This window comes from Notolabrus celidotus, chromosome 21, assembly GCF_009762535.1.
Source record: "Notolabrus celidotus isolate fNotCel1 chromosome 21, fNotCel1.pri, whole genome shotgun sequence".
NCBI lineage: Eukaryota > Metazoa > Chordata > Actinopteri > Labriformes > Labridae > Notolabrus > Notolabrus celidotus.
In genome coordinates, this window is record NC_048292.1 from 5,004,161 (window position 1) to 5,023,164 (window position 19,004).

Below are 19,004 nucleotides of genomic sequence, written 5' to 3' on the forward strand. Positions count from 1 at the left end.
CTTATTGACTGAGCTACTGCCGCCCCAACCTTAATGTTACCTTCAATGGAAATGTTACTTTAATGTGAGTTTCCTGATTTTCAAATCAATAAAATCATCTTTAAATTGATATTTTGAGTCAACTTGTTAATGTCTTGGTAGCTGCTGGTTAATGTATGGTAAACAGATGCAACTAGCCCCCTTCATAAATACCCCTTCTCTTCATTCTAAGGCATAACCACCTGTTCACCATACATTATCTTATTTATTTGTTACTGAAATCCCAAGTTTTTCCATCTAAGGTGATTGTTTTGGTGTTTTCACTTCAGGATATTTCTGTATTTCTGTTTTTGTCCATGGTTTGTTTCATCAGCTTCAAGAAGTCCACTGGATAAAGTTGGCCACATGTTCCTGTGTATCGATGAATGTTCAGGAACTCAATCACTAAACTTCAATGAAATTTGTGGGTTTCTTTGGTTTTGTAGCTAAAGCTCAGAGCCTGTAAAAGTCACCAAAACAAACCTAACTCGGCACATCAACTGAGTTTTTTGGTGTCAAACCTTTTGGTGAAATAAAAGAAAGGAGGGAATTCAAGCTTTCCAGAACAGACTGAGGATCAAACCTGGTTGAGGAGAAGAAGGAACAGATTATACAGCGGCTTCCCTCACAGTAACAAAGTCTCAATGATAGGGTGCAGAGCGATTTTCATGGTGGCATTCCAAAGGGACCGAATAACTCTCTCTGATGTGCGACCAAGCACACGTGGTGGAAATGGACCTTAAAACAAATTTCCTTTGGAGACTGTGAGCGGCTGCATACCTGGACACTGAGCTAACGCTGAGTCCTTGTGCTCGGACTTTATCGCACCACCACGTCAGCTGGAGGGACTGAAAATGTCTCCTGTAGCCAAAGACCAGCTGGAAGCGACCGCTTGGATGATCACAATCTGACGTTTACATCCAGAGGGAGAGGTGTGGAGTAAACTGTTTAAGACAGAAGCATCCGCTCGGGGTCCTGCGTGTACGTTTAGTCCTGAGCGTTAGTGACGACTTCTGTTCAGCTCACCCAAACATTACTTCGAGCTCTGTTTGCTTTCCTGTCAGCTTTTTCCAACTCGGCAGTGGATGACCCACAAACCATCACAGCTGTTTGTGGTCGCCTCCATCATTACAGCACCGCGCTGGATGTCTCCATACTAACACACACATTCTTTGGTAATTGTTTGACACCAAGAGTCAGACTCTCTGGACCTTTGATGTCTGAGTGGGGAGCGGGCTTTTTCAACCTGGTGGAACCCTGACTTTAGGGAAGCTGCCATTTTTAAAGGTGTGCAAAGAGTACATAAAACCCCAGAGACATTAAAGGAAAAAGTGCATAATGGGTGCCTTTCTATATCGATATATAAGGCTTATTCATTTAATTTTATGGAGTTATGCAAATTAAACTTCCTCTGATTTCCCTGCAGCAAGAAGATAATCAACATATCAATAAATATAACCCCATGTTGCTAAAGAAATTGATATTTTGGGCATTTTATGGTGATTTGTTTAGTTTTTACAGTGAAGATTTGCAGCTGGTTTGCTGAAATCTAAAACAGCACCGATCATTTCTCCAGTTTTGACTCAGGAAACTGATAAAACTGAGTGAAAAACTTGCATAAAACCATTTTTCTGACACATTAGGTGAAATATATCTGCAAATTTCACCACAGCACGACAACTCCCCCAGAAAACAACCCATCATACGAAGCCAACATCTCACTTTCTAGCTAGTAGCCACTTGGCACGTAATGAAAAGACCTTTAAAATATCAGGAGTGTGATTACTTTGAGTCGGACTTATTATCAGCATTTACAAACATTGATTACAGTGTTTATATAAAACCTCTCCAGATGAACGGCGAGGGCCTGATTGCATCATGGCAACATTTTGTGTTGGTTCGTGTTTTCAGGGGTCATTCAGGAGTTGTTGTTGGTTGCACGCGAACCAGGCACAAATCAATCACTGTTTAGAGGAGGAAACATGTGAGTGAGAAAAGCTGCTGAGTTTGACGTGAGGTAGATTTTAAACACAGGCTGTTGTGTAACTGAAGGAGTGAGTTAGGGCCTATGTCCACTGATGGCGTATACTAATGAAGGTCAGTGCACGAAAACATCCTCAACATCAGATGTTTATGGTCTTTGTGTTTTTTGAAATAGTTAAACTTTAGGAACACTGCTGCACTTGTCAACGTCACTTTTCCCTCAACGACCAATCAAAATCAAGGAGGGCGGGACTTTAAGTGTTTAACTTTGTTGAAAACAATGGCAAGGGACAGCATTAAGGAGAAACTTACTGCTTTTTTTTATTTTAGGGTGCTATTTTTTGGTCTATAGTTGCGGCTAATGATAGGACAGAATTTATATTCATTGTTTTTTTTGCAAAACTGCATTAAAAAAAGCAAACAGCATACAATGCATACAGAGTATTTTAACCCTCCTGTTATGTTCGTTTCTTAGGGACAGCAATAATGTTCCTGGGTCAATTTGACCCGGGGCACGTTTAATGATCCAAAAGTGTCCGAACCCCCAAAAAATCCCAATAAACAAATCTCATTATTAACTCCATTACTAACCATTTAAATCAATATTTAGTGCAATGGTGTTCTTTAATTCTCACAGATCATGGTTCAATGAGGATAACTCTTAAATTCTTGTGAAAACTATTTTAAATGTACATTTGAAAGACCTAAATATAAATACAATAGTTTCACATGACATAGATTTTGTTTTGAATTTTGAATTATTATTTTTTATGAAGTGATGATAAATTAACATGAGACCTCTTCTGTCACATGCTGCCCAGGTTTTAATGCTGTCTTAAGCTGGTTTGGAAGGCATATATTGCCTAAAATGTGAAATGAACCATTTTGATTTTATATGTCGATTTCACCTATTAATCCAAGCAAAGATGTTTCATAACGAAAAAAAAAAAAAAAAAAATTTTTTGTAGATTCTTAAACTTTAAAAAGGGACAATTTGACCCACAACATAAAGGCCGCTACTCACAGGAGCAGAGGTGCCGCTGGACAACTTTTGCAACCCAGCAGAAGTGAGTTGCTGGTTAGAAGTGCTCTAAAATCAAGCCTTAAGGCTGATTTATACTTCTGCGTCTCCCCTACGCAGCAGGGGCTGACGCGGACTTGAGCCCCACGTATTTGTGCGTCGGTGTGTCCGTGTCGCGCAGCAATTCTCCGCCGAAACACTAGAGGGCAGTGCGGTCTCTCTGATAGCCGGTCGCCTGCTTCCTGCCCCGCTACGATCTCTGTTTACTTTTCCACAGCGATTCAGAGCGTGTTCTGTTAATCTACAGCTGATACATGTTGCTGTTTATCATACAGACATGATTACATGAAGAATAGAGAGAAGGAGATGAATGTGCGGCCGATGTCCGAGATCCCGGAAGTGTTGTAAATGCGGGAAATACAAAGCCGCCGAGCGGACCAATCACAGAGCTTGAGGTCCGCGTCGGCTCTAAGGGGAGTTACATTTTGGAGGAGGTGCACGTCAGCTACGTGTGCAGGCCTCGGCGTAGGTACGAGAGCTACGCGGACCCCTGGCGTAGGGTACGCCGTTGATTCAACGCAGAAGTATAAATCAGCCTTTAGTGCTGCTAGTGCAAATACTGCTGTTAGTGGACACAGGCCCTTACCCATCCTTCATCTTGGTATATGTTATTCTAATCTATTTGTATGTCAGGTTAAACTTTTGCTCCTTAAAGTCACTCTGTGAGCAGAAAGAGGAGTTGTAAAAACCTACAAATCTTAGTCGTGCTTTTGGACGGTTAGCAGACTATCCTTTCTTGCGCAGATGTGTGTGTAAAAGTTTGAACCCGTGTGTCCTAATATGTGAGTGTGTGTTTGTACGTATTCCAGCAGGTCTGGAGAACAGATGGAGGCTGGAGGCCAACACTTCTGCTTCAGCCACGGAGCTGCTCCCCCTTTGGTGAAGCCCCGGCTGGAGGGACTGAGTGATGTAATGGAACCATCCTTTCCCCTGAACATCACTCTCTCCAGCAGGCCTTCACTCTCACCGTCGAGCCACCTGCCTATCTGGGTCTGTAAACCTCTTTTCCATTTCACCGTCACAGCCCTGGCCCTCCTTTTAACTTACAAAACCAAAAATTGGTTTGACCCCGTTATGTCTGCCCGCTCCACTTTTTATTTCATTCCCCTTCATGTGTCTCCGTGAAGTTTGTTCTTTCCAAACAACGGCCGAGCCAAGAAGCTATCAAACCAAAGTGCGCAGTGAAGCACTTTTATGTAATAAACAAGAATAAATGAGGTCGGGGGATTTTCTGCAGTGAATTGAGCGAGATGACTCAAGCTGTTGTGTATGCTATACATCAGATTAGACAAACAGAGTGGATACGCTCCAAACAACAAGGATGACAACTGAGTAAACTGTTGTGACTGTGCTGAATTAAAAAACCAACGCAGTGATTGTTTTCAGTCTTGTTTCTTTACACTGAGAGACGAGCTCTGGAGCATGTCGGATTGTTTAAACTGGAACATGTTCAGGACTTTCTTATAGGCAGGGTAACAATTTAACCAGATTGTAATTGTTACAGGAAGTGAGACAGGACTCACAACATCTGTAAGCCTTTAAGATATCAGCAGTGCTGTCATGTTCTCAAGAGGATTTCACAACACGCTGCACTCTGTGACTGACCCTGTGGGTTTGGGTGGACGATGGAGACAGCTGAGCTTGTAAAGTTGGTGACTGTGTCTGCTTTAAAAACCAGTCCTGTCATTCAGACAATAAAAGGAGATTAAACCGGCTGCAGACAGACACCCGGCTGACCTCAGCTCCTGATCCTTTATAGTGAGCTCGGTTTTAAGACGATGAAGGAAGAAGATGGATGAGAACAGGAAGCTTGGTCCATCTAGCTTGAATCTCTTAATTTAAATCATGCATATTTGAATAAAATGATGAATAGATGACTGATTATTTTTTTTTACAGCTTTCCAAAGATGTATTCGCTGCCTCTCTTGGTTTTCTGTCTTTGTGAAATTGACTCTTCATGCTTGTTGTGTCTGACTCGTCCAAAACACAAAGTTTGGGCCCTCATAAGTGGGACATACATCTTTATTCCATTCCTCAGGCAAAGTAATAAATCAAGAAAACAACCAGCTGAGCTCCAGCTCTCATTATTCTGATGAAAAATACTAAAAAAAAACACAAGCCAGACAGGACGACGTTGTTCTTTTATCCTGTTCATAAATATTAATAAAGGGAAGTGAGTTTAAAACATTCAAAGCCACAACGTCTTAGTTGATTTGTTACCTTTTACTAAATTTAAATGCATCACCATGATTTGGACTTAAAGGGATATTTCAGTTTTTTTGAAATGGGGTCGTATGAGTTACATTACACTATTGCTCCTGCTAGCCACAATGAGTGCCAGTGAGCTCTTCCCCTTTAAGGAGAAAATTCCAGGATGACCGGCAGGTAAGCTAGGCTACAATTCTCTGCAGACGGGGACACCTATTTTGCGTGATTTCACTGAAGTTAAGAAAATATGGTCAAGGCACTCATCACGGTGCAAATGCATGCACCAGTAGAAAAAATTGGAGCTATTCAGTTTGCCATCAGAAACCCCCTTTTGTTTTGGCACTATTTTAGGATGCACCTCGCAGACCGGTGTTCTTGCGCTGCTTGAGCATGGATACACGCTGCGTCCGAAAGCTTTACCTTTAAGCTTTACCTTTAAGCTTCTCCATTGAGAAACTTACTTTTTTTAAAGCATTGTATGTATTTGTTGTCTAAAATGAAAGGCACTGTCAGGAGTTTTCATGTAATGTTGATTCTGGCGCCCCCCTCTGGATGAAATTAGAAGTGTTTTAAATTTCAATGAAAAGAAAACAGAAGTGATGGTGTTTGGTCCCAGTGGCCCATGTGAACCTCCTGTTGACCTGGACCCTTTGGCAGATTATTTGAGGCCAACAGTCTCAAACTTGGGTTTTAAGATGGACAGTGATTTTAAATTGGATCGTCAAATTAGCTCTGTAGTGAAGTCCAGCTTTTTTCAGCTTAGGCAGCCGGCAAAGGTGAAGCCTTTTCTTGCACAGCAGCACTTTGAGACAGTAATCCATGCTTTTATTACTTCTCGGCTGGATTACTGTAACGCACTTTATATTGGAGTTAGTCAGTCCTCCCTTGCACGTCTCCAGTTGGTGCAAAATGCAGCCGCTCGCCTCTTAACTGGAGTACGTAAGAGGGAGCACATTACTCCGATCCTGGCCTCCCTCCACTGGCTACCTGTGCACTTCAGAGTCCATTTTAAGATTATTTTATTTGTATTTAAATCTTCAAATGGTCTGGCCCTGCCTTACCTCTCTGAGCTCCTTCACCCCTACGCTCCTGCTCGGTGCCTCAGGTCGGCTGATCAGCTGCTCCTGGAGGTACCGAGGGCAAAACGGAAGCTCAGAGGGGAGAGAGCTTTCTCTGTTGCTGCTCCAAAATTATGGAATGAGCTTCCCCTCCACATTAGACTCCTCACTGTCCATTTTTAAAACTCATCTTAAAACCCATTTTTATTCCTTGGCTTTCAACCCTGCATGAGACTCTGCTCCTGTTTTAGTGTTTTATGGCTTGTTTTTATTTATTGTTTTATTATCCTGTGTTTTAATTGTTTTTATGCCTGCATTGTTTGTCTATTTATGTACAGCACTTTGTTCCGGCTGTGGTCGTTTTAAAGGTGACATATCACACTTTTTTCATCAATATATATTGGTCTAAGAGGTCCCCAAAACATGTCTTTAAAGTTTATGTTCAAAAAAACACTTTGAAATCAGATTTTGGCATGCCTGAAAAGCCCTCTTCTTCAGTCCTCCTCAGAACACTCTGTTTTCTCTCTGACCACGCCCCCTCAGGAAGTGGATGTGGCCTCAGCTCTCCAGCACGTTGATCTAATGTTTACATGTTGGCTGAATATACACGGCTGCTAGCAGACCACGCTACTTCAACCCTCTGAATCTGATCCTGACGGAGAGGTGCCTGTAGCAGGACCTTTCTGAAGGATTGGTCACAGATTTAGTGTTTCTTGTTGTTTTATTTATCAGTATGTAGACGTGTGTCTTGGTACAAAGCTATGAACATGTAGCTATGTGGCTATGCTAACTAGCGCTAGCACTTATCCATGAAAAATAAAAATCATCCACTAGATCTTCAAATCTGCAGACGTGGGGAGTAAAACCGACCTCTGCCAGAAAGGCAGCAGGACCTTTTCTGAAGGATTGGTCACAGATTTAGTGTTTCTTGTTGTTTTATTTGTCAGTATGTCGACGTGTGTCTTGGTACACAGCTACAGCTACGACATGTAGCTATGTAGCTATGCTAACTAGCGCTAGCACTTATCCATGGTAAATAAAAATCATCCACTAGATCTTCAAATCTGCAGACGTGGGGAGTAAAACCGACCTTTGTGTTTATTAAGACAGCCTACAACTAGCATGCCTCCCTCCTAAGCTCCTTGTTAGCACACATTTGTGCAGGTAATGAAAAACAGAGGAGGGATTCAGTATTATTTTATACAGTCTATGGGCTGAACAAGCTCTGAGCTCTGACTCCGTGACGGACCGGATATTGTTGTTACGTAACAAAAACACGGAAGTCTGAAACGGCTCGTTTCACACACATTTACAGAAAGGTGGAGAAATCAGAACAGGGGCAGAATGGATTTTTTTCATTCTCGGGGGGTTTTTAGACAGGGACACATATTTCAGGTAGAGAACCATTAAAAAGTCGATTTTGCATGATATGTCACCTTTAAAGTGCTTTATAAATAAAGTTGAGTTGAGTGTTTTTTCAGAGATAAAGACTTCATGAATACAGACCTTGTTTTTAATCCTACATTTATTTGTCTGGACACTTATCAGGATGCAGAGTTTTATGGTCATTGTAGAAGACATTTTAACTTAAGTTGAGAATTTTTACCTGCTGAATTTTGGTTTATGGGTGGGGCCAGCAATTATATAAGGCAGGAGCCTTTTTTTTTGTATGGGTTAGTTGGAGCGTCATGATGAATGTTTTTTGACCGTGACCTAATTTAAGCCTGTTTTGAGTTGTTTTTTGTGAAAGAACATGGAAATCTAAAAGGACTGTTGGAAGTTTCGACTCATGGAATAAACTGAGAATGAACTGCAGACCTGTGAGTGGACTGATTCTTCTTTATGAATGATGGTGGGCTAAAGAGCAGCTCCAACTAGCCAAGGGACATTTCTAAAGTGAATCAAGAAATCTGCCACTGCAGTGTTAGATTTGGAACTACCTTGAATTATTAACTGTTATGTAACAATGACTAAACTCTGGTTTATTACCGTTAGCTTGATAACAGCAGAAATTCAGTGTAGGGAAAGGAGCCCTGATAATCTGATTTCACTCTGTAGGCCATAAAGAGGCATCAGAATAAGAGGGAGGCTGTTTCAACATCAGGTAAAAACTTCTCACTGTGCCTTTAAGAAAAAGTCCCATTAACTTTGAGAAAGTGAACAGGATGTGTCCACAATCCTGATCTTCCACTGGGACGTGTGTTTACTCACCGAGGTCAGAGCACTGGATCACACGCAGGTGGCACTGGCATCTGAAGGGACACTTGGGTCCCTCAGGCATGGGAGGGAGGGCTAACTCTGTAGTCTCGTCGCCCGATCCCGCCTCGTCCATCATGAAGTCTAGGAAGCCGGACTGGCGGAAGGGCAGAGCCCAGCAGGCGGTGACCAGGAGCAGAGAGAGACAGGCTGACCTCATGGTGCCGCTAGCAGGGAGCCTGGAGAGGACACAGATCAAAGGCTTTCAGAACAAGTCTGTGATTACTTTCAAACTGCTGTCCTCTGTTTTTCAGCTCGTATATAATCAGAGTCAGAGAGAGAGCATGCAGAGAGAGAGAACTAGAACAGGAGACACTGATGGATGCCCGGAGAGGTAGAGGTCAAAGGTGAGAGGCTGAAGACTGGGGTTAAAGGGTTAAACACTTGGGTGGGACGTTTTCATGAGGTTTGTCAATTAAGCTTTTTAAACTGACAGTTTGAGGCAGAAGGTGAACATCAACATCACTTTCTGAGAAGGGACAAACCCTGAGGGGGAAGTAGTTTAAAAACAGAGATCAAACAAAACACTGGTTTCTAAAAGTAGTCGGGCTCAGGTATGAAGGTTTGAGTTTATGCAGATGATGTACTGATTTAACAAGCGGTTTAAAAGACTGTAAGAAACACCACAGACGCCCACACAGATGAACTCCAGACCCTTAAGGATTTGAAACTGGTATGTGAGTCTATAAACAATATTAGAGCCCATATTGATAGAATATAGATTACATGTTACAGCATATAGCTCACCTTGAAATATCTAGCTTATACCACTCAGGGTTATCATAACGCCCCTATTTTATCAATCTAATGTTAAGTTCTCATCTAGCTTTGATACCTTTAACTATATATATTCATCACTTTTAAATGAAGTGACTTTAAGTACTCTTAACCTGTTTAACATTTCCTTATTTCTAACATTTATCTATCCCTTTAATTTTACTGTTTCAAAAGTTGAAGCTACCCATCAAGTTTCAACAAATTAGCAGTCATTTTCTAGCGAGCTAACATATTACAGACATGTTTTTAAACATTTTTCTGTCCCTGTCAGCTGACTATAACAAAAAATTTCTCAGCTGAAAATTTTAGAGAAATTTTGTAAATATTTTTTTTTTCTTAAACTACCTATTTTAACTTTTTGTTTGATTCTTACAGCTAACCATCATTTTTAGCTATCTTACATATTGCAGCAATTATTTCAACATTTTTTGCTGCTCGAAGCAAACTATATCAAAATGTATATTTACAACATTTTTCAAACATTTAAGCTAACTAATTTAACATTTTGTTTCAGTAAGCAAAACATCGGGTCTCAACAATTAACCATATAATTTAGCTAATTAACATTGCAGCAATATTTTAACCCTTTTATTTTGCTGTAAGCTAACATTTGCTGTTGCTGTAAGCTAACAAGATCAAAATTAATATTTACAACATTTTTCAAACATTTACGCTAACTAATTTAACATTTTGTTTCAGTAAGCTAACCATCGGGTCTCAACAATTAGCCATATAATTTAGCTAAATAACATTGCAGCAATATTTTAACCCTTTTATTTTGCTGTAAGCTAACATTTGCTGTTGCTGTAAGCTAACAAGATCAAAATGTATATTTACAACATTTTTCAAACATTTAAACTAACTAATTTAACATTTTGTTTCAGTCAGCTAACCATCGGGTCTCAAGAACTAACCATTGTATTTAGCTATCTAACATATTGCAGCAATGTTTTAACTATTTTCTGTTAGCCTAAGCTAACAGTCTGAAAAGTGAATCAATGTATTCCAGCAGTTACAAATGTATGCATCCCAAATTAGTCCAGAGTTTTAAGCTAACTGTTTAACATTTGGATATTGTTTTTTAGCTATCTAACATTTTAGCTTGTTTATAATTGGCTTACCATTTCAACACTTTCTAGATTAGCCTTCATGTATCTTTCAAACATTGCTTTAATTGCAGATGTTGTTGTTGTTATATTAAAATTATCACTATTTCCCTTTTTTTAAGCTTTTAGCTAACTGTTTTAACAGCTCATCTTTTAGCTTTCAAAATGTAACCATCACTTGTATCAAACTATTTAAATTTCTGTATTCAAACTAACCAATAATTTATTTCCAAATGTTTCTATGAGGCTTTCTCTCTTAGCCATTTTTGCACCGTTAGCTTAGCATTTGAGCAGCATTGTCTCTCTCGCCTTGCTAGTGGTTTTCGTTAGCTGAAACCAGATGAATATATTTGGTTATTTTTATTAAAATAGCTTCTTAAGTTTATTAAATAACTCTAATGCTGTTGGCTCATTAAACGGCACCATGCTACAACAAACACCACCTGCGGGTGCTCATGCAACATCTGCATTTACTTTTACACAAACACACATGAGAGAGGACGTCATGGCTGCCACTGTATACAACTGCAGGCTACGACTGTTTTCTGTTTAACAGTAATGAATCACAGAGGTCTGTTTGTTTGCCTCTTAAGGACGTCTCTGTATGTTTGATGCATGCTGAGGATGCTTGTGCAGAAGCTTTAACTGTAGGGAGAGAGGAGATGAGAATCCTGCCTCATGCTGTTGTCTATTTCTTAACACTCACACACTTTCTCATGAATTGAAACAGTATGGTGATCCACAAAAACTCTCTGACCCTTTACACAGTGACACACACGCACACGCACACACACACACACGCGCGCGCACAGACAGTCTGGAGGAACCAGCAATCTGCGTGTCATGTTTTTAGCCAGAAAAATTGCTCTCTCCCTCGTGGTGCCACAATAATTGAAGGGCAGATTTGAGCCACAGCTGCTAACAAATGATTGGGGAGAAGTTGGTCTACAGCGGACCTTGACCTGAACGTTATGACCGGGATCGTGAAACTGACCCAAAACCATCCTCTGGTTAGACTCCGTGCTGGTTTCTAAGATACTCTGTGCTTCTTTTTAGATGTAAACACACACACTTTGGAGTTTTCAGGGGAATTACAGCAGGTGGGTTGAATCTTCAACCAATGAAACGTGATGTTTTTGAGTGTTTTGTATCTGTGAGAACGACAGCATGTGCTGATGCAGTGTAATCCAGGTTACGTCAGGTCACAGGGATCACGGCTCAGAGGGACTCTCATCGCAAGGCAGTAATTACAGTGCCTGTCCACAAAACAGCCGCCACTTTGACACACTGTACAGCTCTGGTCCAGTGGTTACAGTGCTCGCATACAGTAAGACTGAGCTTGAAATCCCTGCTGGATGGGATTACTCTGCTCTTAAACATTTTCCTTTCTTCTCTTGTTCTAAAAAACCTGAGCCTCAAAAGAAGTGATCTCATGAGCCTGGGTGTCACATAATGTTCAATGTCTACACGCAGTTTTCCGTGCTACGCTGTTTCAACTGGAAACATGGAGTACATACTGTACAGGCGTGTTCACATTGTTCCAGTCTTCTCCACCGAATGAGTAATCTTGGCCGTGTCAGACTCTCTTATCTGAGCTCCGCTGAAAGCTCCCTCCAACAAAAACCTTGTCTGCAGACTTGGCTGCAGAGTAATGTCGTCATTTTTGGATTTAGGGATGCAAAGAACTCCTCGGTCAAGACATGCATGTAGATATCTTTTAATGGTTTTGTGCTTCTCTTGTTGTGTGATGCACATCTTGCCAACAGTTGGAATGATCTCAAAGTACGTTCATCACTTCTCACAGACTTTCTGGTGCGTGAACCTTTCACATCTGGCTCTTCCTGCAGACTGGGACATTCAGAGTTATCTACAGAACAACAGAGTTCTCCCCGCTGATAACTGAACCTTATCTCCCCGCGCTGACCCGTGGCCACAAGCACATTAACAGATATACATCCACATGTGCACTGGTGCAGGGTTTCAGTCTGCCCTCCATGTGCCCCGCCATCAATCCGTCAACCTTTTGCCTGTAAATGTTTCGGCAGCTTTTTAATGCGAGCCAGACGGGCACGGAGTAAAAGACGAGAGAGTGATCTAAAGCTAAGCTCTGTCTGAATTTAATGGCTTCAGTTTTAGTGCAAGTCAAGAATTACTGCACTTTGTGAGTCATAATGAGGCCCATGAGCTGAGGATGAAGATGAGATGAAAACAAGATCCTGGAAAAGGGGATAGAAGATATTCTGAGGGATTATCGTTTGGGACGTTAGCTGACAATCTGTGGCAGAACGAGCTACGATAAGTAGTATTAGTTTAATGACATTAGGGGCTTTTGGATTTGGAGAAGCGGGTTGTAGGAATGTGTTTTTATGCTCCAACATTTATAGTAGTAAAGTAATGGCGATGTTGTTTTGAAGATCAGTCTGAGAACACAAAGGTCGTGCTGCAGTCAGATCAGACTTGTGCTCTGAAGAAATCTGTCTTCAGAAGTTAATAAACAAACTTCTTGACGCTCTAAAGACGATGCATGAGAGAGCCTGCTGAGCCCCAGGCCTTACTTCTTCCACTATCAGTCTGCTCAGATGTGTCCACAAGCCCTGCAGGATGCAAGGAAGACACCCCCTCCTCCCTGCACCACAACCACCACCACCAAGGATCCACCGCACACACAGCCCTGACTCCTCAAACAACACTTGTGTGTGCGCATGCTGAACCCAGAGGGCTGTCAACAGAGCGAGCTGGAACATGCCCTGACCATGCAACTTCTACATCAGCATTTTTTTTATCTCCTCTGGGAAGATCCAGACTGACTGAAGTGAGAACGCAGAGGGGGAAAACCCTCTTCAGAGAGTAATCCAGGCGATCACACCTCACTTAGTAAAACTTTGCTGTTACAAAAGGTTTAGTGCTCTGCAGCTTTTGAAGACATGATCTCACTTCATATGAACTCGCAGCTCGACATGATTGTCCAAATTGGCTATATTTAAAATCGTAACAAACATCTGCTTTATTTCAAATGAAAAACCATTATCTCAGAGGTTCCTTTCAGCGTGAATCACTTCAGCGTTGCCTCATCCAGGAACGTGGCCAACATCTCATTGTGTCGTGGCCGTGCGCCAGTTTACACGATGAAAAATTGGGACAGGCTTTATCTGCAAGAAGTGGACTGACTAATGTGGCACAGATTAGTACCCAAACAAGTGTCCTGTTCGAGTTTTGAGAACGATTGTCTCAGTTAAATAAACTTCCAATGAAAACAGAATGTGATGAACACGGACACTGCAGAAGATAAACGTCACAGCGTGTCCTGCCGTCTGGACCAAATTCTGGTGTTACAAAATGAAGCCAGTGACGCTTGGTGGTTACGTTGCACCCCATGTTTGCAGGCTGGAGTCCTTGAAGCAGATGACCTGGGTTCAAGTCCTTTATCTCACGTACTCCCCTGTTTTCAATCCCTTGTTTCCTCTACCCACTGTCCTCTTTACACAGAGGCATAAAAGCATGGAAATAAAAACTTTACAGAAAGCAATGAAGCTAAAATTGAAACTGCAGTTCCTCGAGTGTCCACTTGAGGCTGGCTCCTAACGCTAAGCTAAAGTTTGCAGGCTGGAGTCCTTGAAGCAGATGACCTGGGTTCAAATCCGAGCTGTGGTCCTTTACCTCACGTAATTCCCTACTTTCTATCCCTTGTTTCCTCTACCCACTGTCCTCTTTGAACAGAGGCAGAAAAGCATGAAAATAAAGAATGAAATGATCTAAAATTGCAACTGCAGTTCCTCAAGTGTCCACTTGAGGCTGGCTCCTAAAGCTGAGACATCCCCATTAACACCAGTGTTAAAATGCCAACATGCTGTCTGGACCAAACTCTGGTGTTACAAAATGAAGCCAAGGGGCTCCAGTGACACTCAGTGGTTACGTTGCACCCCATTTTTGCAGGCTGGAGTCCTTGAAGCAGATGACCTGCGTTCAAGTCCTTTACCTCATGTAATTCCCTACTTTCCATCCCTTGTTTCCTTTATCCACTGTCCTCTTTACACAGAGGCATAAAAGAAAGAAATTAAGCTTAAATTGAAACTGCAGTTCCTCAAGTGTCCACTTGAGGCTGCGTCCTAAAGCTAAGGCATCCCCATTAACACCCATGTTAAAATGCCAACATGCTGTCTGGACCAAACTCTGTTGTTACAAAATGAAGCCGAGGGGGCTCCAGTGATGCTCGGAGGTTATGTTGCACCCCATGTTTGCAGGCTGGAGTCCTTGAAGCAGATGACCTGGGTTCAAATCCGAGCTGTGGTCCTTTACCTCACGTAATTCCCTACTTTCTATCCCTTGTTTCCTCTACCCACTGTCCTCTTTACACAGAGGCATAAAAGAAAGAAATGAAGCTTAAATTGAAACTGCAGTTCCTTGAGTGTCCACTTGAGGCTGGCTCCTAAAGCTAAGGCATCTGCATTAACACCTGTGTTAAAATGCCAACATGCTAAAAGCCTGGTACCAAAAACAGTCTGTTATTGAAAGCACATTTCTCTTTTTGTGCACACTCTACAGGTTTGGAGTCTTTTTCTGAAGATATTAAAGCTACATGTTTTGCATAATTGGGGGCGTGGCTAACTTGACTGACAGGTGGGCTCATTGTAGCTGTTAGCGAAGAGGCTAAAGGCCCTTCCCAACTCCACCTTTCTGCTAGGTTGAGTCAGCATTACTAATATGGCAACCTCCATCATTGGGCTTCAAAACGCCTCTCTAAAAACCAATGTGTGACCTCACCGAGACTACATCCATGTTTTATGCAGACTACAGTCTGGACCAGGCATTAACTTTTGAAGAGGCTGCATCCACGCTGAGAGGAATGATGACTCACAGGCCTCAGAGAGAGTTTCAAAGGGCTGCGTATGGTTAGCAGATGCCTGTTGCAGCAGAAGATATACAGAGCCATGGTAGGTACAGAGAGATGGATCAGTCAGAAAGAAGGACTCAAGCAGCTGTGAGACAGTTTAGCCTGTATTTCCATTTATCCATCCAAAGAAGGATAAATGGAACTCCAACCATCTCCATCTTCTCCTCTCAAGCATCTGAAACCTGCGATCCATCACGACGGAGAGGTTGACATTTCCCGTGACAGCGCCGGCATCCTTGTCAATCCTCCTGTGTCCCTCTTTTGTCTCATCTCGTCCCATCTCTCCTCCCTCCCACCACTCTCCCCTAAGTCTGGCCCCAGCATTACTAATGATTCCCAGACAGGAAGCAGCAGAGCTCGCATGAGGGAGTAAAAGTAATGTTCCCTTCTTTTGCTTTGTCACTTTTCTTTTCTCTGTCGGTGCCTTTCATTGAAACTTTCTAGGCTCAGAAAATCAATGAGATTGTCTCCGAGCGATTACCATATCAAGCAAGCTCATCAGCTGAGAGTTAAATCCAACCACGTAGCAGACACCAGCTACCATCCTGCCATTCAGCGTGTCTGCTGCCTCTCCCCCCAAAACCTGCATCTGCCTCTGCAGAGCGTCTGCCTGCAGTGAATCACTGGAAGGTATTCACAAGGCCACAGGACGTTTGAAACACGTGTGGCCCTTTTAACCCATCAGAAAATGAATCTGAGCTCCTCCTCTGAATGCTCAGACATGCATTAGCAGGACTGATAATGGAGCTAACACACAAAAAGACAGGGACTTTCAGAGTCCTGTCTCTGGATTTGATGTAGGGAGTTGGTGGTCATCTGCAAATATGTGATACATCAGGGGATTTCATGAGTGGGAACATGTGTATCTGAAAGTCTGCAGCCAAAAGCCAAAGTGTTCTTGTTGCATCACTTTCAACTGATCAGTGCTGTCAGACAAAGAGTCGTCCACACTCCCAAGTGTGTGTGTGCATATGGAAGAGCACCCAAGAGCCTTTATGAACCAGGATGATCAGATTAATTTCAGCAGCAGAAAACAGGTCAGAGGCATCGCTCACACTCAGAGATCATCCGAGGTGATGGCTGTAGTCGGGTTGTAGCATGAGAAAAGCCAGCAAGTGGTTAAACCACATTTCAGCTGTTCCATGAGAGGAGCTGTCGTCCTGCCATCAACCTCAGTCCCATTATCAACAGTCTGCTCTGCACAGACGTGGACAAACTGCCCAAGCTTCTCTCCCTTTCTTCTCTTTCCATCTCCTCCTCCCTTTTCTGTGCAACCTTCCTTCCTTCCTTCCTTTAGAGTCTGTCTTCCCATAGCTTATGGTATTTTTCTTTCTCTGCCTGACCCTCCTAAAAGTTTGGCCGGTTAGAGACTGACATGTGGAACTTTCTGGTATTCCAAGCAGAAGAAAAGAAAAAAAAGGCCCTCATGGCTGATGTCCATTTAATTCCATTGTTCTTGAGCTCTATTCGACCCAGACAGTTGAAGTCCAGATGGAAAAAATGCGGCCCCTGAGTGCAAATCTGGGCCCTCCAAACATTCATGCACTCAAATGTGAAACATCTGCTCAGCTCGACTCAGGAATATGAACTCATATGGAACTTTTATTGCTCTGAACATATTTCAGTACACAGTTTAAGCCCCCCACCTCAGTCTTTGTGCCTCTTTTCTTCTGTTCATTTGTCACTTTACTTCTTTCACTTGCAGCTGAGCCTGATTAGCTGTTTCCCCTGCTGGCTAAAAGGATGTAATGAGTTAACTAAAGTTGCGTGGTGGCTTGCCGGGGAGCTTCAGACCTCTCTTTGATAGAGGAAGCTGTACCATTACAGGATTAATGGCACTGTGCGTTGCCAGGTACAGCTTTTTTTTTTCATCCCCCCTCTTCAAAGCCTCTCACTTTAAGTTGCCCCTGGCAATTTGGGTGCCGTTCTGCTCCCGTGAAAACACAAGCAGCGAGCAAACGCCACGGTGGGCAGAGGCAGAGGAGGCTCGCTTTTGAGAAGAAACAGGGCCATGAAGCAGGCAGATAAGAGATTGGGGTTGAAATGGTCTGGTAGCTGTCTGCTGAAATGGAAAGTGTAAGAAGCAGAGGACAGGTTTTTTCCAAATGAAAGTCCTGACGGGGAATAATGACTCAACACAGAGAAATCCTGCTTGTTGTTTTGACCCCTTTCCCCCCTTCATTTGCTTGTAGACCGCCCAAACGCCAGAGGGAAAGAAAACAAGAACAAATGAGAGAGAAAGGAAGTTTAACAGAGAGAACAAGAACACATCAATCATGACCCTTTCTGCTGAAATAAGCAAATACTGACAAATACAAGAAACAACTGAGGGGGACAATCTGCATCTCTTTCCCTCCCAGTCGGTCCTCTTCTCTTTTATGTAAGCATGAACTTCACCAAAGCTAAACAAACACACTGAAATCTGGCTCCAGGACAGAACTTTCAAATGGGTTACATCCAAACAGCCACCAAACAGTGTTTCAGAGATTTGGCAAACCAGCACAGAAAGGAGGAAGAATAAAGGAAAAGAAAGCTGAAGAAGTGCAGAAAACTTCACTCATGGTGGATACTTTGGACATTATTAAAAGATGGCCCAGAAGAATAAGGTTCTTTTGGCAGAGGAGTGAGGTACCAGCATCAACTTCAGTACCACACCCCCTTCCCTTCCCCGGCTGCTGCTCTCTCTCTTTTCCCTGGAAATGATTAAAGTCTCTCATCACAAAGCCAAGAGAGCTGTGGGAACAAGACCTGGCAACGTGTCGGCAATATTCACAACACAAAAATGTACAAAGAGAAGTAATTAAAACATGCATAGATACAGAAAAAACACATGCTTTTAAAGTTTCTGTCAAAGAAAGAAAGAAGGGAGCAGTCATCTCTTATGTGTGAAATAACATCATCTGCAAATAACCTGACTTTTCAGGGATGAATCAAACATTTTGCTTTTCTGGAATTCAGTAAAAATGAAGCTGCTCTTTTTAAATCAGTCCCCATACACAGTCCCATCATTATCCTTCATTTTTACCCTCAGAGTTAAAGGATTGACCTACCTGTTCTTTGTAGAAGCGAGGCGAAGAGGGTACGAGTGGGCAAAGATGAGCTTGACTCCCAAAAATCCAGCCGAGTGGGGGGGATGAGACTGTGAAGTGGCTGCGAGGGCCTATGTGGTAATTGGACTCTGAGCGCGTGTAGCCAAGATCAAGCAGGTGTGCTCTGTCACAACAAGGGGAGGAGAAAAGGAGAGAGAGAGAGAGGAGAGAAGAGAGAGGGGAGAGAGATAGAAGGAGGGAGGGGTCCGACCGCCGAGCTCCTCTCAGGACCGAAACAATTGGTGGAGAACTTTCCCCGCTCACGCTGCGTGCACCAAAAAACAGCTGGAAATGGAGAAGGAGGAAGTAAAAAAAAAAAACACAGAGAGAGAGAGAGAGAGAGAGAGGGGGGGGGAGAGGGAGCAGGAAAATGGAGACAGAGAAATGAGAGAAATGAAGAAAAAGAGAAGGAGAAGAAGAAGAAGAAGAAGCAAGGAGCAGTGATTTGTCTGGCAGCCTCCTTCTCTGTGACATCTGGTAATGATAGGCCCGGAGTCGAGCTCATACGAAAACGCTGCACACAAACTCCCTTTCTCC

General features: G+C 42.6%; 1 protein-coding gene across 1 annotated transcript in view; it reads right to left on the reverse strand.

Annotated features, from left to right (window-relative positions):
- Positions 1–18,693, reverse strand: part of dcn (decorin) — a 32,072-nt gene extending 13,379 nt beyond the window's left edge. The window contains exons 1-2 of the mRNA XM_034673950.1: positions 18,429–18,693; positions 8,560–8,783 (exon numbers count right to left, since the gene is read on the reverse strand). Coding sequence (XP_034529841.1) covers positions 8,560–8,764 — 205 coding nt within the window. The 5' untranslated portion in view covers positions 8,765–8,783; positions 18,429–18,693. The remainder of the gene's footprint in view (positions 1–8,559; positions 8,784–18,428) is intronic.
- Positions 18,694–19,004: the final 311 nt, after the last annotated feature.